The sequence below is a fragment of the Drosophila novamexicana genome, unplaced genomic scaffold (genome assembly GCF_003285875.2).
Source record: "Drosophila novamexicana strain 15010-1031.04,08,12 unplaced genomic scaffold, DnovRS2.1 tig00000009-arrow-pilon, whole genome shotgun sequence".
NCBI lineage: Eukaryota > Metazoa > Arthropoda > Insecta > Diptera > Drosophilidae > Drosophila > Drosophila novamexicana.
In genome coordinates, this window is record NW_020824766.1 from 715,765 (window position 1) to 737,340 (window position 21,576).

The window sequence follows — 21,576 nt, forward strand, 5'->3', positions numbered from 1 at the left end:
AGCTCCTAATTGTTTTTTATTTGTATAACTAAAAGGTGATGTGTATTGTTCAATGGACCCACAAAAAAAGATGATTTACAGTTCTTGTTCTCAGATTTGGCTGAAAAATACAAAATATAAGCTTTTGCTAACTCAAGTACATTGTTTTAATTACGTCCGACTTTGGAAAGACATACCTTTAAGGATTCGTGAAAGCTTTATAAATCGGCAACAACTTTTCATTTATGAAAATGTTTAGACATTGTATAAAATAATCAAGAATATAACTGTTGTTAGCCCAGGTAGCAAGGATAACTGCATCATAATGGCACAAGGACCGGTAAATATGGCTGTTTTAAAGAGCAATATAATAATACTCTTATGTATACGTTTGCAGTTACAGATACAGTTTTTAGTTTAAAACATAGCTTTCTTAACTTGAAGTTATTATTATAATACTTTCGTTAATACTAAATTGAATATTCGCAAGCTTAACTGATTATTTCTTAAGGCTCAGAAAAAAAAAACTTATGATTCTATTTTGAAGTACCAAAATATTAGGTTAGCATCAACTGCTTTGGGTAAAAAACTTGGTAATGGAATTATTCGCGGCTGTAGAATTTAGGGTACTGTTTAGCTGCTTCTTGGCAGCAGGTGACGTTGTCTTCTTGTTGGTTGAGGTATTTATTGTGCGCACCTTCAGTTGGTTGAGTTCACGCTGTAGCTTTTTGGCCAGATGGAAATCCAAGTGCTCCGGCATATCCACAGTTTTAATGTACGTTTTGCACTCGGCGCAGATCTCCATGGGTGAGTTGCTGCAGCTGGGCGGCGGTTCCAGCGACTGCTTGGGCGCCAAAAATTTGGTAATGCTATTGATGGGCTTCGGGGCCGTTGTTACGGCGGTTCCGCCCACCTTTTTACCTTTCTTCGCTGGCACTGGCTTTGTCGTGGGTGAGACAACCGACGTAGTTGTATCATTTAGGCGACTACGTTGCATTTCCTCGCGCTGTTCAACGCGCAGTTGACGGCTTAGTTGCTGCGCATAGTGATGATCCCGATGGGTTTGCAATGCCTTAACATCGTCAGGAATTTGCACGCCACACTCATCGCACTTGACCAGGCTAATAAGATCTGTACGCAGCTCGGGCTGTGCGTACTCCGCATAAGTGCTTGTAAAGTCTTTGCTCGTCGCGGGTTCCATTGAATTTTCATGCTCTAATTTACGCTTCGATGTGGAGGGCTGTTCAGCAGCTTGTTGCTGTAGATTTGTGCTGCTCAGTTCTATCTCATCTAGTTCTGCGGCCAAGCCCTGCATGTCAGATGAATTGCTGTTATCAGCTGCGGACTCATTTGGTTGCTCCACATTTTTGCTAACTTCCTTTTGCTGTTGCAGATAATTGGCAAAGAAGCTTTCCTTAAACTCAGGTGGTGTGGCAGTAGGCGCTGCCTTGTCGCCGCTGGACTCTTCTGCAACGGTGGCATCAATCAACTTGCGCTTGTAGGCTTCAAAGAAACTTTTCTTCGGGGAGGCATTTGGGAGCCTAGTTTCTGCAGGAGGCTCTTCTTCTTCTGGCTCAGTCACTGGTTTTGCCTTCATTTCTGATGGATTTGCATTCGTTTCCAAATTATCCTTGACATTTTGTTCATCCTTGCGCGCTTGCAAGTAATTGGAAAAGAAGCTCTTCATTTTAGCCTCTTCAGTTTGCTTCTGTGGCTTCTGTGCCAGGCTCGATTTCTCTACACCATCCTCCACGCTGATGCGACGCTTTTTGGCCGCCTGATTGGCGAACATGGTTTGCAGGCTGTTTTGCGCACTGGATGCCGTTTCGAATTTGCCCACGCTGATGCCCAGAAATTTGATGGCATTATTGAGCGCCGACTCGCTGCCCGCACGCAGAAAGGTTTTCGTATTGGTTCTGATCAGCTCCAGGGCTTGCTTAGCCAGCGTCTCCTGGTCACACTGATTGAGCGGCGTGGAACGGGAGCTGGCCACCTCCTGGCCGTCGATGTCCTGCACATACTGCACAACCATTTGCTTTGCCTTGCGATTGTTTTCTATAAAATCCTTTTCCAGGCGATCGTTTATCTCGCTGGCCAGCTCGCCTAGCCAGTGCTGGAGGGTCTTGAGACCTGTTATGTTGTTGCGGCCGGGAAATTTCTTGCAGCAGCCAATGCTCTTGGAGTAAAATCGGGGCGTGACCGCCTCCAAGTCGATGCCACGTGCAATATTATGTAGCCAGGAGCTGTAAAGCATTACAGGTTGGTAACATTTAAATCGGGCCAGTTGAGAATCCCATATCTCACCCATTCTTTTCGTCCAGCTTGCGTTGCAGCTCCTTTTCGCTGTATTTGAGCACCTGGCCCAGAAACTTAACGCCCAGCGTCTCACAGACAGTCTCACCGAATTTTCCGCCCAATCCCTTGATCTTGCCCACGGGCAGCTGGTCAAAGAGCGCAGGTATCTCCGCCAGCGGTAGAATCGTCTGTTTGTTGGGCTTATTCATGCCCGCCGCCAGCTTGGCGAGTATTTTGTTGTGCGCAATGCCAGCCGAACATTCATAGCCAGTCTCTGCTTTGACCGCCGCGCGCACTTCACCCGCAATGCAGGCTCCAATCAAGAGACGCAGGTCGCTCTGGCGCACAGCGGGCAAATCGTTGGGATCGTAGGCAAGCATGTAACGCTCATCGTCGACATAGGGATTGGCAAATCGATTTGTTATCTTATTGACATAGTCGCCAATGTTTTCATAGCCAACGGCATGGCAATTGACCAGCTCCTGGGGCTTCAGTGCAAAGGAGCCCTGCGAATGCATGGATTTAATTTAAATAATCTGGTTACAAGCTTAAACACTTACCGCCTGCAGCTGCTCCACGCGCTGATTGACTGTCTCTGTGATGTCCAGATAGGCCTCGTCGACAGAGGCGCGTTCCAGCAGATTGGTGAAACGCTGCAGCACATTGGCGACCTCTTTGCCAGCATCCCGATATTTGCCTGTATCCGCCTTTTCTCGAATGTTGGGCACCTGACAGAGGATTATGTCGTGACACAGCTCCTTGGCCTCATCGCCGCGCATGTGGCGTGTCACGCCTTTGGCACGTGCTGCATAATTGACAGCTATAATGCCGCCTCCGCGCCAAGGATTGTATTGCACCACGGCCAGAGGCTTGCCTTGATACTCGGGCTGTTGTTTCTCTTCGACCTGGCAGAAAAAGCAATCCATGTCCACCAGCAGGACAACACGGTCGTATTTGTTTTGCATGCCAACAAAGGCACGCGTTGAATTACTCATGATTTATTCTGAGTTTAATTTCATTTGGTTTCACATCGTTTTGTGCAAATTGCGCCTTTAATATCGCGAGCAACAAGCGGCCGGCATCAGCTGAACATGCGTGCGAGCGGGACAAGCATAGGGTGTGTTGCGAAAGAAGTGTTACCACATCTCGCGCTTATCCAATCAGCTGTTGCAATGGGACTCAGCTTTGTTGCCCAGGTGGCAACGCTGCCATTAATAAAATGTAAACAGGCGAATTAGTTGATCCAATTGAGTTTTGCGATTAAAAACCATAAATAAATATTTGTGTGTGTGCATTAAAAATAACTTAAAATGGACAATTAGCCAGATCAAATAAACTAAGCGTCAAAGAGGCACGCGGCCTGGTGCTTGCAGCCAACGACGCAACTTCCGCTGGTTAATAATGTACGAACAAATTGTTTGAATAACTAATGAAGTGCAATTTGTATTAAATTGTTGTTGCTTGTATTGATAATTGCCTTGTTAATAGCTGAACAATGTGCTATAGCCAGTTTATAAGCAATTTCATTTAGTTGCGGCCTCTTACATAAAGTTTTGGCACACCACAAAGCTATTGATTTTTTTCAAATACCGCCTTCCAAGTGCACCGCATATACAATACACACACACATACACACACGCACGGGCGCCAAGCGCCAACACCCGCCAAACACACACACACACGCACACATACATGCATACATATATTTATATATATTCGTTTGGCCTAATGCACGCATTCGCATTTATTGCCAGACCAATTATCGATTGGCGTTTTGACCTGAGGCAGAGTCAGAAAGCGGTAAAAAATAGAATATTTCGTGTCGTGCTTGGATCTATTTCCGGGCATTTCTTTGCGTCATGGGTGCGTCATATTCAAAAGTTTCACTCCTGGACTACCTTGATTTAACCAGTGTTTTTTTTACGTGTGTCAACTTATGGCTTAATTAGGCAAGCGCACGTAGAGCCTGCCCAGCCCAAGTCAAGCGGCAGTTAAATTTATTGCATGCCCAAATAGTGTGACAGCATTTGTTGGCCAAGCGATTTGACCAGGCTAATGGTGTTGCCAGTTGCGGCAGGTGTGTGTGTGTGTGTGTGTATAAGTGTGACCTAATTTTGCATTATTAATGGGGTTCAAGGAATAACGGCACAGGAAGTGGCAGGTGCAGCACTGACCTCTATTAATGTGTCATGCCATCAAAAATCACTTAAAGATTTGTGTTAGTTATTAGCCAGGGGCAGAGAGAGAGAGAGAGAGAGAGAGAGAGAGAGAGAGAGAGAGAGAGAGAGAGAGAGAGAGAGAGTGAGAGAGGGGGGGGGGGATGGTAAATTATTTCATGCATCTGCGAAATGAGGAGTTTTAGTTAGAATATGTACAATGGGATTTTCTGAATTGAGAAGAAAGCTTAAATTTAAAATTGAAAAATACTTTAAATATTTTACCAAAGTTTAATTTTAACAAATAATTATTTGTAAAAATTAAGTTGTATTTTTCAAAGATTCCCGTCTACCATGCCCGCTTTTTTATGTCGAATGAATTATTAAAATTCATTTAAATTAATTTGCGGTAATCCAAGATGACAAACCCTCAATTATGTCTGCTAGAATTACGCTCCATGTCCCCCTGTCCCTCTGTCTCCCTGTCTCCAGCATAAACGCACAATTATGCTAATGGCTCAAGCCCACGAGAACAGCAACAGCCACTTGACCGACCGCACCCCCTCCCCCTCTTCCACCTCTCATTCTTCGCTCCTCAGACGCTTGTCGTCATCGTCACTTTTGGGGGTATTCACAAGCGCAGAGCTAGAACGGCCAGATAGTCTGTGTCGGACGCCGGACGATGAAGTCACTGGGGCGTTGTATCGCAGTGCAGTGTTCCATTCGATTTGATTGTTTTTAAGTGGTTCGTTTGCTCTGCCGCCTGCAGTGAGGAGAGCGTCGCCATGGTGAAGATATTGCAGGCCTACAACTTTGCCAGGCAGCAGACGTTTGCTCTCAATGGCGACATTCTGGCAGCCACCTTGATTGGCAACAATCGCATCGCCATCAGCAGCGCCGAGCAGTTCATTGAGATCTATGACATAGCCGGAAAGCAACAGCAGCAGCAGCAGCCACAATTGGAGCCGCAGGAGAATGCAACGCAGGAGGATCAGACAGCAGCAGGTGGCATGGGAGATGCAGCTTCGCCGACGCCGACGCCGACGCCAGCGATTGATGAACGCATGCCCGTCAGGTACACATTGGCCACGGTCGGCGAGGTGGTGCAGCTAATCTATTGCGAGGCTGGTAAGCATTCAAATTATATTATATATAACTAGGGTCTCATAGGGTTAGACCTCGGTCTAGTTTTTTGCTTTCGATCACTTTTCCAACCGTTCGAAATTTAAATTTTACAATAATTATTTCAAATAATAAATTTGAATCAATCAATAAACATTTTTAGTGCATTCCACTTTTGGACTAAAAAATAATTGAAGCAGGAATTTCCTTGTATTGTCAAGAACTTAAAATAAGCCTAATATTAAAATATGGCCAAAATTAAAATTTCGTTCGTGTAGCCTATTTTCCACGAGGAGAGGAAGATTTTCTAGAAACATGTATCAAAGGATATAAAGAAACATTTTTCAGATAAACGTTTCCACCAATTTTTCACACTTGTGCGTGGAATGGGCTTAAAAATTTGCTTGTATTCAGGTTCAATAGTTTTTTGAAAAAGTGAAATTTAGATTTTTAATTGAAATGTCCGAAACTTGTTAATGATATTCCCTTACTCTAATGCAGGCAAATACCTTCTGACCCTGGAAAAGGAGCAGGCCGGCAGTCCGGTGCACTCGAATAGCACCAGCATAAGCTGCACATCGAGCAGCAATAGCAACACGGTTTGCTCCGAGGATGATACGAAGATGTTTGTGCGTATCTATGCAAACTTTTGGAAGTTTCCCGATGCCAAGCTGAACGAGCTGCCGATCACAATACGCATCGCCTCGATGACGACGCCCAAGACGCCGCTGGTGGAGAGCATTGATGTGATTGAGCTGCCGCTGCGCAGTCCGCCAGATCTGGTGCAGAGCTGCCAGACGTCGGGCAACATCATCGTGAGCAGCCGGGATCGCATCTATCTGTATGAGTACACGCAGTGCGTGCACGAGAATACCCAGCCGAGATTCTCCTTCATCGACTTTCTGCCCTTCAAATTCTTCGTGCAGCTCAACTTTGTGCCGCTGCGCCTATGTCTGGCCGAGAACGTCATCGCCTGCCTCAGTCATCGCTATTGTGTGGCCTTCAAGGTGGTGGACGCGCTGGCCAACAAGACGACGACAGCGTCTGCGCCGGCTCACGAGCACAGCTGCCTGGACAACGATTATGCGGGCGATGAGCCCTTGTCCGAGTCTCTGAGCTTGGGCAGCAAGGCGAGCGCTGCGGCCGCCAGCAGCACGCACAGCCAGCAGAGCTGTGAAAGCGACTCCCTGCAATCCTCGAGCAGCGCCAAGCCAGCATTGGTAAGCGGTCCGGGCTTGGCTGGACGCACGCCTCTCGATTTCAATGTGGCGCGACTCGTGAACACCGCCTACGGTCGTGAATTTGAGCCCGAGCTGCGTTCACAATGGGATCAGTGCGAGAACGGCAGCAATCGCAGCGGCGGCCTGGAAGATGGCACACAGGAGATAACCATAACGCCACAACGGGCCGCAGATATCAAAATAAAACTAATCAACGAGGCGAAGGCCATGAATGTGCGAGGCATAGGTGCCGGCGGGAACAGTGCGACGGAAGATGTGTCCGTACAATACGACATACGCAAACTGTTGCAAATATGCATGCGGACATCGGAGCCGCAGTCGCGGGTCTTGGATATACTGCGCTGCATGGACCTAAAGGCCATATACCAGCGCAGCAGCGAGCAGCAGCTGGAGGAGGACGACGAGTATGACATGGGCAACCAGCAGGTGCCCAGCGCTGTGACCACATTCAAGCATGCAAATCGCCGCACGCTCAAATCCTCGCAGCATCAGCGCTGTGTGGGCCATGCGCTGCTCGTGGCCAGCAGTGTGGATGGCTATTTGTTTCAGTTCTGCGGCCAGGGTAAGTGGTACAGCGAGAACGAGAAGCCGGTGGCCAGCTATAGTTTTACGGCGCCCGTGCTGCAGGTGCATTTGAACGATTATGTCGTCTATGCCGTCACCTCGGAGTCTGTGGAAACGCATACCTCACGCATCGGCCACAAGCTGTTTCATAATCGTTTCGAATATCCGAGCATTGGTGGTCTGTTCCCGGAGGAGTCTTCGCCCGACGTCAGCTCGGCCATTGCCGTCATTGGCCTGGCCGCCTTTATGCACGTGCAGTTCGTGTGCGTCAACCGGGATCAGCTCGTCCTAATCACAAATACAGCGCTCGAGCAGCACAAGCGTCGCAGCACCGGCGAGGTCGCCGTGGTAGCTGTTAAGCGCAACATTGCAGCCAGGTTCCTGGCCGAGGCAAAGGCCAAGCACAACAGTTTGCTGAGAAGCAGCAGTGCTGTCCACTCCTCGGTGGTTAACGAGTGGACGCTGTATAATCTGGAGGTGCCCAAGGTAGAGCACATTGTCGAGGATCTCGAAGGCATTGCCGAATCGTATCGCAGCGCAAGCAGCTCCAACTTTTATGATCTCATGGAGGAGGCGCATGTCATGCTTAGACTGAGCCTCACACTGCAGGGCGAGAGGCTCGGCGTGGACAGGGAACAGGAGTTGCGAAAAATGTTTATGGCAAATTGTCGGAAATTGGCCGACTTTTCAATACGGTAAGAGGGGTTTCTGCACTTAACACGGTAGATAACATTTGCAGATGTGCATAGTAAAGCTTTCAATTCCTGAGTTTCTTAAAGATATTCCCCAATTGTATTCTCTTTACAGCTCCAATAAGCAAGAGGTTTATTTGCAAGCGACTGGTTTCTACAAGATGTGCCAGCTGCAATTGGTGGACATCTACAACAACTATATTCAGGAGTTTATGGACAGCGAGCAGGTGGTGGAAACAGCGCAGCTGGCTGGGCTCATCTATACCGTAAAACTGTTTCTGCTTGGCCTGGGCACGGATCGTCTCAGGTCTTCGTTTTTGCACCAGACCGTATCACCGTACTTCACACCTGCCCGGGTGCTACAGCAGGGCTATAAGCAGGTGCCGCTCTCACTGGAGTTTCTCAATATGTTCATCAAACATGCCCCAGCGGATATACCACAGATAATGCTTAGCTCGCCCGTGGTTGCCGATGCCATGAGCGGAGAGCTAATCAACTATCTCAAATACTTGACGACTCTGTAAGTTAGCAATGCATTAGAAATTCGAATCTTAAACTAATTGTGTTTGCATTTCATTTAAGCACACCCGATGAGACTCTTCTGTTAGCTGTAACTGCCTGTCGCATGTCCAACTATTTGCTGGCCCAGGAAATAATATCCAAATGCACGCGTCGCACTTTAGCCGTGGCCCTGATCAAGCACAAGAACGTGCTCTTCGATGACAGCACAGTGCTCTATCAGCGGCGACAGCAACCGGAGCAGCAGCAGTCCCAGCTCACGGCTCGTAAACGTTCCCGTCGCAGCGCCACACAAGCGAAGGGCAAGTCTTCAGGAGGCTGTGCAGCGACGCCCACGCCTAGTGCCATTATTTCGTTCTCGGATTTCTGTGAGACCATTCTGCTGGCCAATGAGCAGCCCGCACTGATCGAGGCCATAAGCGATGCCTTCATTCACGCCCTATGCATTGAGCATAGCATTACGCTGGACGTGGTGCTACAGTTGTTCCTCAACTATATCGCCTCACACATTGGCCAGAAGGGCTATCAGACCTCGCAGAAGGTCTTCGTTAACATATTGCAGGTCTACTATTATGATCTGTACGATGTGAGCTCTTCGCTGCAGCCGCATGAGGTGCGCTCGCAGACGCCGCCTCAGCTGGACGATGACTATGATGATGAATGCAGCAGCTCGCGAGCGCCCTCGCTGCACAGTGAGGCGGATGTCCAATCTTTGTCTAGCTCTTGCGCCAGCTCCGCGCCCGATGAGCGTTCGCTAAGTGGCCGCCAGCAGCGCATTGTGTACGATCAGCTGCAGGATCAACAGGGCGGATCGCCCTTTCAAAAGCGTAGCTCTAACGCTTCACTTTCGCAGCCGCAACCCGACGACGATGTGGCTGCCACAAATCTGAAGGGCCTGAAAATACTCTTTCGCATGTATATGGGCCGTTTAAAGGCTCTCAGTGATCTCATTACCGATCTGCAATCTGCCGATGTTGAACAGCAAAGCGGACGTGAGGATTTCTTGAATCTGCGAATGGAATGCATTGCATATATGGTTGGCATGGCGCCAAATTACTGCAGCAAGCCGAGCGTACGCCAAGCGAGCGAATCAAATCAATCAAACAAGCTAATCTTTGTACCCTACATTCCCGACTATAAACTGGCCGAGGGCGAGGAATATGAACAGCATATCAAAGCCTATATACGACCCATACCATGCTTGCTGGAACGACCCCAATACTTGAACCGTTTACCACCCTTTGAGCGCAGCGATTTTAGTTATCCCAAAAAGGATGAGGGCGAGTTCGAGGTGCGCTTCACAGGCTGGCACAACGAGCTCTTGACTCTGACGCTTAAGATTCAAAGTCTACTGGCCTCCAGCAAGGTGGATCGGGAGATTATTTCAGAGTTTTTGGCTTTCATACAGAAATCGCCCCACTTAATGGGCATCGATAGCTTCTTGGTCATAATATTGCCCAAAAATTTGGCTATCAATTACATGTTGAGTTTTTGTCCCGCCTTCCTGTGGCAATATGGCAAGGTAATGATGAGTTACTTCTTATAAACTAAATCTTTAAACTTATTAAGCCTGTGTCTGTTTACAGTCCTGTGGATTTACGCCCAAGCATTGGGAGTCTCTGCTCCGCAAGATACTAAGCAAACAGGAAGCGCTGCCCAATTGGAAGGCACATATTGCAGGTTGGTGTGAAAGCTGTCAAAGTCGATTAAATGTTCTATAGCAATTAAGTCTGTTCTTGATTAAGATAGTTAACAAATGTTAAAACTAATGTCTCTCACAGAAATACTCAACAATCTGGTAGCGGAGCTGAGCTTCGAGGAGCTGCTGCAATGCTTTCCCAGCGAGGTCATACAAAACCGAAATACAGCACAATACTTTGCCAAGGAATTTGCCGAAACATGCGTGTTGTACGAGCACGAACAACTGGTGTTCCAGACACCCGAACAGCCAGCGGATAGCCGCCAGCATATGCCCATGGACAACATTGATGAGGACAATGTGTTTGAGCTGACATTGCGTAAGGCTGTGGCCAAACAGCGCAGCATTGCGCTGCGCTCCATGATTGAGTCAACGGGCACTCAGCTGTTCGATGCCACCAGTAATCCTATGTATAATCTGTAAACAGTCAGGATTGCGGTCTAGATTGTTTGGATCATTCCTCTTTTAACTAGTTGAAAACTTATCATATTGCAAATTCAGAAGATTGATTGATATTAACTAGAGGTTTAGAACAGAACGTTGTAATTGCGGTCGAGAGCCGCAACTTTATACTGTATCAGTTTATATATTTATATATATATATATAGCACTATATATACGTAGTTATATGAGTTTAGTTATGGCAGCCTCTCTAGCGAGTTACTATTCATTGATATTTTGTTAGACACAAACGCAACATTTCGATCGGTATTTATAATTGTGGTTTTTAAAAAAGATTTACGACTAACTTTTGTAGGTTGTATATTAAAAGTAGGCACTTTTATGCAGTATTCGCTAGTAGCACGCCTGAAACCAGTTAAACGGCAGAAAAATAAATAAATGAAAAATAAAAAACAAAACAAAACTGTTATTAAGAAGAAACTCTTGAGTAATATGCTTGTTCTCTGGCACTTGCTTTACGTACGTTCTAAGTTCTCAGTTCGAGTAAGCTTTAGTATTCTTAAATATGATATTATTGTATTTGTACTTTTAGCTAAACAGCCTCTCTATATATTTAACACATAAACACACATACACTCCAACATCAAGTGATATTTTTTAAATTCTTTCATAAAGTTTAACAATAAAAGAACATAAATTGTATAATAAAGAGCCCATTGAATTCTTTTATATAGCTGGCGAGTTCGTTAGCCCCGCACTTCTACCAGAACTGCATTGAAGCTAAGCTCAGCTGTGCTGCAGTGCCTAAAATATTTGTAGCCAGCAATTAAGTCTCAGAAGCTGCGACACGCTTTTGCGGCCATCTGACGACGGTAATTGAAAACGTGTGAAAAACTTGTGGAGCAGCAGAACCCCGCCATCGGCCCACCCCCAATACGCTGGGTGGCATGCATAATGCGGTCAATTAAATAAGCGCTTTGCGCGCCTAGTTTCTCGCCGTGGCACAGAGCAATTCAGTTGCCTAGAGACGTCTCAGACTGAAGCATGGGAGAAGCGCAGTTCAATTCAGAGGCGACTGAGGCAAAGGCAGCGGATGCAGCGTCCCCGCAGCACAATCATCTGGATGCGCTCATCATTCGCATTGGACAATTCGGACGCTTCCAGATACTCAACTATATAATGCTCAGCCTGCCCATCGTTTGCAATGCCTTCTACTCCATATCCTACGTGTTTACGGCCAGCCCTGTGGTGCACAGGTAAGTGAATTGCTCTCCGCTTAGCTAAATCTTACATAAACCCTATTCTAGATGCAACATCAGCCAGTGTGATACTCCAAACAGCAGCTTTATTGAGCCCTGGTTGAACTTTACGATACCTCAGCACAATGGAGCATGGGATCAATGTAACCAATTTGAGACAACTCTGGCAAATGGAGCCCTCTGTGAGGAGCATCATTTCAATAGCAGTCATCCGGTCAGCTGCGAAGCGGGCTATAAGCTGCGGGGTGACGAGGAAACCATTGCCTCAGAGGTAAGTCTCACTTTGTGAAGTTAACTTTGAACAGTTTAGAAAAAATATTCGTCCGTAAGAGGTACCTAATTATGAAGTTCCAATCTGGAGGCATCGTAAGAAAAGGAGAAGAAGTAAAGTAAAGCCAAACTTTTAGGTTTCGTATAACAGACATAGGTATTGCTTGAGGCAAAAATTCGATAGTGAGATAATTCTGCTAATTTAATAATTTGGCATATCAAAAATCAGAGACTGGGGTTGGTTATACATATATAATATATATCCATATAATCGCACAAAAATTAGAAGAAATTAACCGGCGTCGGTAGGCTCAAATGCGGCAACATCAGTTACAAAGTGCCTCAATTTACCAGCAGCATTATTAGGTTTTTGCAAATTGAATATATACATTAAAAATTCTCGCTGAATTTGAACCAGCGACCTGCTTAGACCATGAGCGAACAACAATTGAATTAGGGCTCAACTTCTAAGCAACTAATTTAAATATTTGTATATTCAATTATACCTTTTGGTTTGCAGTTTGGCATTTTTTGCTCCGATAAATGGAAACTTTCCATGGTGGGCACGGTGAACAACATTGGCCAGTTCGTGGGCATACCCCTGGGAGGCTATTTGGCGGATCGGTGAGTCAATATACCTAATTAAAAAAAAACCGTCTCAAATCATACTCTTTCATTTGCAGTTATGGACGCAAGGCAATGCTCGTGGTGACTGGAGTTCTGAGCGCTCTGGCAGGCCTCGCACGTTCCCATGCGCCCGAGTATTACAGTTTTTTGTTCTTTGAGTTTCTGGACATGGCGGTGGGTAGCACACTATTTCCCACCGCCTTTCTGCTGGCTATCGAGCTGGTCGGGCCCAAGCATCGCGTTGTGGCCGCCATGGTCATCAGTTTGACCTACGGCCTGGCAGAGGCGGCAATGGGTTATCTGGCCAGCTTAATTCTTGACTGGCGTGTGCTGCTCCGCGTGCTCTACACGCCGGCGCTACTGCATCTGCTCTTCATCTGCTACATACCCGAGAGCGTACGCTGGCTGCTGAGCCAATCTCGGGAAATGGAGGCCGTTCAGATACTGCGCAAGGTGGCGCGTGTTAATAAACGGACCTTGCCCGAAATGCAGCTCAGTGAAATGGTCTGCATGAATCGCCAGCTGTTGGCCGAATCCGAGACATCTGGTGGTCACTACACTGTCCGTCAAATTTTCAGTGCACTCGGCCTGCGCATTGCTCAGTGCTGCTTTCTATGGTTCAGCAACACGTTTATAGCCCTGGGCCTAAGCCTGAATGCAACCGAATTGAAAGGCAACAAGTTTGATAACTTTAGCATGACGGGATTAATGCAACTGCCGGGCATTTTGGTTGCCACCCTGCTGATGCATCGCATTGGCAGGCGCTGGGCCTTGAGTCTCTCTCTGAGCACCTGTTCCTTATTACTTATTGTGATGGCACTTCTGGACAACGGTGAGTTTCAGCCGGAAAATCAAAGTTGTGCATTTTCTAGAATTTATTTACTTATCAAGACTGCAAACACGCTTCGAACCGAACCGGTTAAAACCCGCAATTCCAATTTATTTGTAAGCATATTCCGAGCTTTATTTCGAACCAGTTGCCAAATATATTAATATAAAAGATTTTGAGCGAACCTAGGTTCAAATTTGGGCCCCAATTATTGGATATCCTCAGAGTATATGCCCATTTTTATTGGTTTGCAGTCCTCTTACTTTTAATTTCATTTCTTATAAGATGAAGTTTAATATTTCCTTTAATTATAGATTATTCCACATTGTCTTGGTATCTGTACTTTCTGGCCAAAATGTGCTCGACGGGCAGTTTTATGACGCTGTATTTCTTCACCTCCGAAATATTCCCCACCAGCTGCCGCAACAGTATGCTCTCCTTCTGTTCGATGGTGGGTCGTTTTGGCTCCATGTTGGCGCCACAAACGCCGCTTTTGGTGCGTGTGACAATTGACAAGCGGCTGATGCCTTATTAACATGATATTTCATTTTAGATCTACTATTACAAATATGCGCCGCATTTGCTGTTCGCCGCATTTGGCATTCTCAGCTCGGTGCTGAGCTTCTTTTTTCCTGAAACTTCCAATAAAGTGCTGCCCACGACATTGGAGGAGGCTCGCGCCCTGGACAGAAGTCAACAACCAAAAGTTTCGGCAGCCACAAAAACTGCTGCCTAATCAGCTGAAAATAGCAATGTCTGGGGTATATTTGGGTTCAATTAGTTGCTGTAAATACTTGTCTACCAGATTGTCGTGTTGAATGACATGCAAAAATATTGAATTGTGTATAGAGTGTCGAATACTTGAAACGGTTCGGCTCGTATTTATTGTAATAAGATAATGCATGCACTTGGCGACAAATCTTTTCAATTACTTGCTAATCTTATCATTTCCAATTGGATTATCGATCAACAAATTATTTAGTATACAAAATGGCAGTCAAATTGGGCAACAAAACGAGCAACGACTATTTCCCTAATAAACTATTTATTATTGATTTCCAATTAATATTTTATTGATTTATCCATTCATTCATCAATGCCAATCTAGACTTATCTTTATGCGCCACTATATATCATTGAAAAATTCCAAGATCTTATCAAACTGTTCAGAGTGTTAGATATATGTACTACAGTTAGTATTACGCATTATACATGATTTATTTACTGTTTGGGTTATGTTTTGTTTTTGATGTATGTTTGAAACTCTGTTTGTCCTGACAGACTGAATGATTGTCGATCAACGTACGAATCGAAGGAACTGAGAAGCAATTTTTATTCCAGTTGCCTTCCAAAATTAGAGTGCACGAAAATCCACCCGAAATTTTTAGAAAATCTTGAACATTTTTGTTTACCATTGTATCGGTTGTAGAAATCATTTTCGGTGTGAAGTATTTCACACTTTTCGGAAAATCCACGCCTTATTGGTGGAAATGGATATTTTGGATTTCGGGCTTAAATTTAAATCTAAGGATCTTTATGTAAATTCATTTCAGAAATATTTCACACTTTTCGCACAGTATTGGGAATTTAATGGAGTTTGGAAATAGGATTATTTTGAAACTCTTTTATATAGAGTAGATTTTAAATTTCTTCGAGCGGAATGCCGGAAAGCTGGGCTTCCTATAATACTGAACAGGCACTAAGCTGAATTGCACAGGTAAGCAAAAAAGATGAATGACCCATTCAGAATTGTGGCTAGAGCAATACAGACAGCAGCAGCTGCTGGTACCAGACATTATGTCGCGGCGCCCACTGATAAGAGCCAATAAACGGCGATAATAACGTTGTAAATTGACATTATATTCTATATCAATCAATAATCATGCGTTGAAGCCATTTAGGGTCTTCGGTGCAGACGGCAAATGCGATGAGCCAACAGAATCAACTACGAAATTAAGCAACTAGTTGATAAGGTCAAGATAAGAGCAGACGCGACAGGGGCACAGAGAGCAGAGGATTGAAGGCACGTAGTAAACATGAGAGGGAGAGCGGATCTCGTATCTAAAGCGTGCACGCCGTCAAGTGTCGTAATCAGGCAAGAGCGAAGCGGAGCAAAACAGAACTGAACAAACAAAAAAAATAATAAGCATTCTATGTAGACCGCACACAAAATACTCTTGCCAAATATCATTAGCGTATTGAGAGAGTTTCAGATAAAACTAGGAAGCATTTTTCTTTATTTATATTATTTATTTATATGATCTTGTTTTTATAAGGAGGAGGACTTTTAAAAAATATGTATATCACAGAGAACAATTTTTTTTATTTATATGATCCCATTTTTAACACTGCTCATGAGAAGTTTTAAAAAAATAGATATCACAGAGAATATATTCGAATTTTTTAATTTTTGATTTGGTTTTTTTTAAGATTCCATTTCTATCATTACGCTTAAAGGAATTCAGGGAGAAGTCTTGCATGGGATTTAAAATAAAAAATACATTTTTGCAAATGTCTCAAATTTGTAAAAACGCTTTTTAATATGATCCCATTATTATGTTTAAGTATTGAAAAATATAGGGTATACATAGAATGTTTGAAATTTATAAAAGTTTTATACAAATTTTGTCAAAAGTTTTTTATATGATCTCAGTGCTACCATTTCCCATAAAGAGTTTAAGAGAGAGATAACACAAATTGTTGTTTTAAAGATATTTGTAGAATCTTGTTTTCTAACAGATTTACATAAATGTAAAGACTATTTCTAACACAGGTTGAAAATCAATGTGAATTGATTTGGCTAAGTAGAGGGGTCGATGCGATGGGCGCAGCGAACGAATCAGTCAATGAGCGGCATTGCTCGCAGTCGGATGCTCCGTGACGGAGACGTAAGAACGTATTAAAAACTATACGAAATTATATACGTATTTGGGGCTATAAAAAGCTCACGTATTTTGCGGCATATTTATAAAACGCGCGTCGACTAAAAAGTGCATTTGTACACGCGGAATTGATGAAATACAAAATTATTGAAAATAAAAATAAATGAAAATAAAAAATAAATAAACAGATATATTTACTGAAAGTCAGTTTATCATATAATATTCGGCCACATGTCTGGCAAAAAGGGGAGTGGCACCGCCGCCGCCGACGCTGGCAACGACAATCTGAGGAGAAGCAATGGCCATGCCATTGGAACTGCGACTGAGGCTGAGCATGTGGAGGCAGCCGCTGGTGAAGATAACTCGCTGGATGCCATTTTGGTGCGGATCGGGCAGTTCGGACGGTTTCAGATAATTAATTATGTGCTATTATGTGTGCCCATGGTGTTCAATGCCTTCTTTTCGATCTCATATGTGTTTACCGCCAGCACAGTGGAGCACAGGTATGTTCTAGGGGCAAGCATGCCCTCTTCATCTCCCACTGCCCCTCTCTCTCTCTGCTTGTCTCTTTAATTACCAAATCCAAACACGTTTTAGATGCAATATAACGCAATGTGACAGTCCGGCCAGCTCGTATGAGGAGTCCTGGCTGAATTTCACAGTGCCCTATAAGAACTCCGCTTGGGATTCGTGTAATCGTTACGTGAACTTATTGGAATCGGAGTCTAGCAGTGTATTCAGCACTCCCTCGAGCGATGTGTGTGCCGCTGAGTATTTTGGCAATTCTACCGAAAGCTGCGGCACAGATTTCAAATTTCGCGACGAAGAGAAAACCATATCGACTGAGGTAAATATTCAGCATAAACTTCTATATGACATATTTTCAAAGAGGTATCGATTAATCTATTGGGATTTATTTATGCTTCGGTTTTTAAGCTCTTGTAAATAACATCTCCTCGTCAGTCTTTTTCTATACGAACGAGTCTCTCAGCTTTAAAGCTAGTCTTCGATCTTTGCATAGTACAGTACATATGGCAGAACAGGCCGGATCGGATGGCTATATCATATAGTTGTCATAGGAATGATCAGTCGAAAAGTAGCTTCTTGTATGGGAAACTTATTTCTTTATCTAGATATCTAGACCAAGCTCGTCATTTGCTAGTTAAATAATGCTGATTTTCTATGAGTTAAATTCTATGAAATTATTATATTGGCCGATTTGATGATTTTTGTAATGGAAATAGACTTATTTTGTATTCCAAGATAGTTTCAAGCCGTGCTTGTTAATTTATTCAAGCTTTCTCATGGTGAGTGTAAGAAGAAATAAATATTCAAGTTGAAAAATAATTTCACAAAGTTGCTTAATCATTGAAATATTTGTAAAATATTGAAAGCTGCGTTGACTCAAATTGAACAAAATAAATAAATAAATAAAATCTACAAGATTAATCAACTTACATTCTTTCTGAAGTTTTTGTGTAGTTGCCGAATTTCCAGGAATTTTCTATGATTAGTTGATTCAACAATTCGTTAAATTTCTGTAAATAAGAAAATAACAATATTTTAAACGATTGTTGCTTGTTTTTTTTTTTTTTTCAATATAAATGAATGTGATGTTTTTAATTTCATTTGTCCTTTAGCAAAATTAAAAATAAACTTAAATAAAATCACGTATTTTATTCATTTCTTTTAATTTAATTTTATTTTTACATTTTTTATCATTCTGTTTATTTTGATTAAAGTTTGGCATCTTTTGCAAAGACGAGTGGAAACTCTCCTTGGTGGGCACCATAAATAATGTGGGTCAGTTTGTGGGCATACCTTTGGGTGGCTTCTTCGCGGATCGGTAAGTTAGATAATTGCAATCATTTATCGAACACTAAAACGAACTATTTTCTGCTTAGCTATGGTCGTCGCAATATGTTGGCAGTGGCCGGAGCTCTGAGCGCCCTCATGGGCATTATACGTTCGGTGTCCAGCAATTATTATATGTTCCTGTGCTTCGAGTTCCTCGACATGGTTGTGGGCAGCACCCTGTTTCCCACGGCCTTCCTGCTGGCCATCGAGCTGGTGGGTCCCAAGCGTCGTGTGGCTGCTGCCACCATTATCACCATATTCTATGCAATAGGAGAGGCGTGTCTGGGCATTTTGGCAGCACATGTGCAGAATTGGCGCTGGCTATTGCGTTGCCTCTATGCGCCAGCCATACTGCAAATTGTCTTCCTCTGGATTCTGCCCGAGAGCGTGCGCTGGCTGCTCAGCCAGGGCGAGGAGAAGCGAGCGGCTGAAGTGCTGCGGCGTGCGGCTCGAATCAATAGGCGTCCTTTGCCGGAGGCGCAGGTGGATGAGCTGCTAGCCAACAATCGCCAGAAACTGCAGCAGGCCAATGAGAGCCAGTATCCGATTATGCAGGCCGCTCGCTTTTTCGTTTGGCGTATTGCCAACTGTTGCTTCTGCTGGTTCACACACACGTTGATTGCCCTCGGACTGAGCTTGAATTCGGTCAATCTGGGCGGCAGCAAATATAACAATTTCATGCTCAATGGCTTTGTGCAAATTCCCGGCCTACTGCTGCCACTTATCATAATGGATCGCATTGGCAGAAGGTACTCGCTGTGCGCCTCAATGCTGCTTTGCGCCATTTGTATGGGCGCCTCAGCCGCTGTCGGTTCAGGTAAGTCTGCTTATATTCAAATAAAAGCACACTTTATTATTTAAAATTTTAAAAGACATGATGACACTGAGCCCAATATGCTTCTCAATCTGCTGCTCGGCACTTGCCTGAGAAAGGGTTGAAATTAAAAAAAAAAAAACATTCTGAAGACATTTGAATTTAAGACAGTTCAACATTTTCAATAATCATCCATTTATTTGAGGTATTTCTTAATACAATATTATTCCCTTTTTTGTGCATAACAAGTACAAAAATTGTAATTTGAACCGGCGACCTCTCATTTGCTTGAGCGACGCTCAGACATTTTTCCCACACTGTTTTTCCAAACCTTGTTGATCAAAGTGTTCAATCAAACTATTTTATAGATACAAAGGAATTTGTATTAACTTTGATAAATCTTCAAATTTGTTGCCCTTTCAGATGACTATGCGGGTTCCCTGACGTTGTTCCTCATTGGAAAGTTGGCTATTACGTGTAGTTTTCAGATCTTGTACTTTTTTACCTCGGAAATCTTTCCCACCAATGTGCGGAATAGTTTGCTCTCAGTTTGCTCCATGATCGGCCGCATTGGCTCTATGCTAGCGCCGCAAACCCCATTGCTGGTAAGTACCAGGACACAGTCTACCTCTATTGCCCAGCTTACTCTTGTTCTTTTTAGGCCAAATACTATGAACATGCGCCTTCAATATTATTTGCTACCTTTGCCTTGGTCAGCGGCTTTCTGACGCTTGGTTTTCCCGAGACGGCAGACAAAGTGCTGCCCACAACAATGGAGGATGCTCGGGACTTGGATACCGCACGCCAATTACGTACGGACGAGGAGGATGAGGAGCAGGAGACGCCCAGAAGATTGTGCTGACCAATTTTCACTTTAACGAACTGCACGGTTCGAATGTTTGCTAGCAATTTTGCGATTGCCAAAGATTTTATTTTGTCCAAGCCGAATGCATTTGTTGTTGAGTTTTAATAAGTTTGTACTGTGTCTAGTATTAAGTGAAAGTGTCGATTATTTTTGTATAGTATTTTTTATTTTATATAAAACTAAACCTATATTAATTAAAATTAGCCCGTTCACTCTTTGTGCGAGCAACTAGAAGAAACAAATTCTGAATATATTATAGCGTGTACCCTTATTATCTTATTAAGTAAAAGGAGGCTATTATTAAATGTATTACTAAATAAATTTTGCATTAAGGAATAACTTATGTTTCCAGACAGTGTAGAGCATTAAGATCGTAAATAAGAAAAGCAGAGCACGAAGAAGAGCCACCAGTACAAATTGAGGAGCTCGGATCACAGAGGTTGCCATGGCACGCACAACAATTTATTTTTTATATTCTATGTACATGGCTTTATATATAATTATATATATTTTTTAAATAATAAGTCGATTCTCATTATTTGTCTTTATATCTTTATATATATATATATATATATACATATATACCATATATATATTTTATATTTTACAAGTTAAGCTCAGTTGGCAATAAATATTTATTCAAGACACAGCAAAATGTAGTGGCGCCATCTGTTGCAGTGCAAAGCAGTTAGCCGCTTAGCTGTGTCTCAAACCATTTCGGCACTGCCTAAAGTATGCTACAATTTGTGCATGGTTATCTTATACCACAATTTATTGTACTCCTAGATACTTTTTAAACTATTAAAAGAACAGGGTTTCTGCTGCTATGAGTAAGACGCGAAATTCTGATCTGAGAATCGTAATTATCATTTTGCAGATCAAACTTTATGGCAGCTTGCGTTAAATTGAAGGCAGGGTCAAAGGGTCGCCTGTAGATTCAACTATAATATCAGTCCGTAAGGTTTGTTGCTCCTTTTACTACTGTATTTAATATTTTAAATTGGTGAAGTCAATTATTGAATGTTAAATAAATTGTTAATTATGGTGTTAAAAACATGTTATTTTCTAAAGGATTTTGAAATTTCTTAAATAAAGCTAAAAGTTAAAAACAGTTAAAAAGTTTGTAAATCAATTTTCTGTCGCGCCATCTGTTTTATACTATGGACTCTCAATGTTATGCCTCAATAAGATTGGTAATCAGTAAAATATAATAAGTATAAATCAAAACACTTACTCCAGCGTAAAGAAAGTCTATAGCACACGAGGCCGTACTTAAATTTTCAACTTTAGAGCTAGCTTATTTCATTGACAGCTCTCAAGTAGTGGGTAACTGCTTCCGTTAAGCATTGAGATACTTGAAAAGGCTCTGATACTTATTGAGCTTACATAATTTATATATGTAGAGCTCCTATCGTCCAACTACATTAAAGATTAAAAACTATTTGATTGCATTTACAAGAAATCGGCGAATTCACAGAGCCATATTGATAAGCGGAACACACCT

At 43.3% G+C, this 21,576-nt stretch overlaps 4 protein-coding genes across 5 annotated transcripts; 3 read left to right on the plus strand and 1 right to left on the minus strand.

The window, feature by feature from the left end:
- Positions 1-82: 82 nt before the first annotated feature.
- On the minus strand, positions 83-18,061 carry LOC115770362 (DNA polymerase eta). The gene is made up of 4 exons (XM_030715610.1): positions 17,995-18,061; positions 2,835-3,479; positions 2,284-2,780; positions 83-2,222 (listed from the first exon to the last, which is right to left on the minus strand). The coding sequence occupies exons 2-4, from the start codon at positions 3,267-3,269 to the stop codon at positions 548-550; spliced, it is 2,607 nt and encodes an 868-aa protein (XP_030571470.1). The 5' UTR covers positions 3,270-3,479; positions 17,995-18,061; the 3' UTR covers positions 83-547.
- LOC115770348 lies at positions 3,531-11,465 on the plus strand. 2 transcript variants are annotated; one of them, XM_030715597.1, is made up of 7 exons: positions 3,531-3,677; positions 5,200-5,558; positions 6,054-8,052; positions 8,165-8,569; positions 8,632-10,090; positions 10,155-10,248; positions 10,350-11,465. In XM_030715597.1, exons 2-7 carry the CDS (start codon positions 5,216-5,218, stop codon positions 10,688-10,690), a joined length of 4,641 nt encoding a protein of 1,546 aa, XP_030571457.1. In that variant the 5' UTR covers positions 3,531-3,677; positions 5,200-5,215; the 3' UTR covers positions 10,691-11,465. The 2 variants fall into 2 exon arrangements, with proteins under 2 accessions (XP_030571457.1, XP_030571449.1); XM_030715589.1 differs by lacking the exon at positions 3,531-3,677 and adding an exon at positions 3,947-4,351.
- Positions 11,706-14,716, plus strand: LOC115770381 (solute carrier family 22 member 7-like). Its single transcript, XM_030715633.1, has 6 exons — positions 11,706-11,925; positions 11,977-12,199; positions 12,719-12,822; positions 12,882-13,657; positions 13,969-14,150; positions 14,208-14,716. Exons 1-6 carry the CDS (start codon positions 11,714-11,716, stop codon positions 14,388-14,390), a joined length of 1,680 nt encoding a protein of 559 aa, XP_030571493.1. The 5' UTR covers positions 11,706-11,713; the 3' UTR covers positions 14,391-14,716.
- On the plus strand, positions 16,547-20,421 carry LOC115770372 (solute carrier family 22 member 4-like). The gene is made up of 6 exons (XM_030715622.1): positions 16,547-17,039; positions 17,134-17,383; positions 18,279-18,382; positions 18,441-19,210; positions 19,631-19,812; positions 19,869-20,421. The coding sequence occupies exons 1-6, from the start codon at positions 16,768-16,770 to the stop codon at positions 20,067-20,069; spliced, it is 1,779 nt and encodes a 592-aa protein (XP_030571482.1). The 5' UTR covers positions 16,547-16,767; the 3' UTR covers positions 20,070-20,421.
- Positions 20,422-21,576: the final 1,155 nt, after the last annotated feature.

What these genes read in the sequence shown, in the direction of transcription:
- LOC115770362 (XM_030715610.1), bottom strand. Translation starts at nt 3,269, where the DNA reads ATGAGTAATTCAACGCGTGCCTTTGTTGGCATGCAAAACAAATACGAC. An exon ending in GCGTGGAGCAGCTGCAGGCG is followed by an intron (nt 2,781 to 2,834) that starts GTAAGTGTTTAA and finishes ATGCATTCGCAG; the next exon opens with GGCTCCTTTGCACTGAAGCC. An exon ending in AAGCTGGACGAAAAGAATGG is followed by an intron (nt 2,223 to 2,283) that starts GTGAGATATGGG and finishes AATGCTTTACAG; the next exon opens with CTCCTGGCTACATAATATTG.
- LOC115770348 (XM_030715597.1), top strand. Translation starts at nt 5,216, where the DNA reads ATGGTGAAGATATTGCAGGCCTACAACTTTGCCAGGCAGCAGACGTTT. An exon ending in GCTAATCTATTGCGAGGCTG is followed by an intron (nt 5,559 to 6,053) that starts GTAAGCATTCAA and finishes ACTCTAATGCAG; the next exon opens with GCAAATACCTTCTGACCCTG. An exon ending in CTCAAATACTTGACGACTCT is followed by an intron (nt 8,570 to 8,631) that starts GTAAGTTAGCAA and finishes ATTTCATTTAAG; the next exon opens with CACACCCGATGAGACTCTTC.
- LOC115770381 (XM_030715633.1), top strand. Translation starts at nt 11,714, where the DNA reads ATGGGAGAAGCGCAGTTCAATTCAGAGGCGACTGAGGCAAAGGCAGCG. An exon ending in GCCAGCCCTGTGGTGCACAG is followed by an intron (nt 11,926 to 11,976) that starts GTAAGTGAATTG and finishes ACCCTATTCTAG; the next exon opens with ATGCAACATCAGCCAGTGTG. An exon ending in CGCCACAAACGCCGCTTTTG is followed by an intron (nt 14,151 to 14,207) that starts GTGCGTGTGACA and finishes ATTTCATTTTAG; the next exon opens with ATCTACTATTACAAATATGC.
- LOC115770372 (XM_030715622.1), top strand. Translation starts at nt 16,768, where the DNA reads ATGTCTGGCAAAAAGGGGAGTGGCACCGCCGCCGCCGACGCTGGCAAC. An exon ending in GCCAGCACAGTGGAGCACAG is followed by an intron (nt 17,040 to 17,133) that starts GTATGTTCTAGG and finishes AACACGTTTTAG; the next exon opens with ATGCAATATAACGCAATGTG. An exon ending in CTCAGCCGCTGTCGGTTCAG is followed by an intron (nt 19,211 to 19,630) that starts GTAAGTCTGCTT and finishes TTGCCCTTTCAG; the next exon opens with ATGACTATGCGGGTTCCCTG.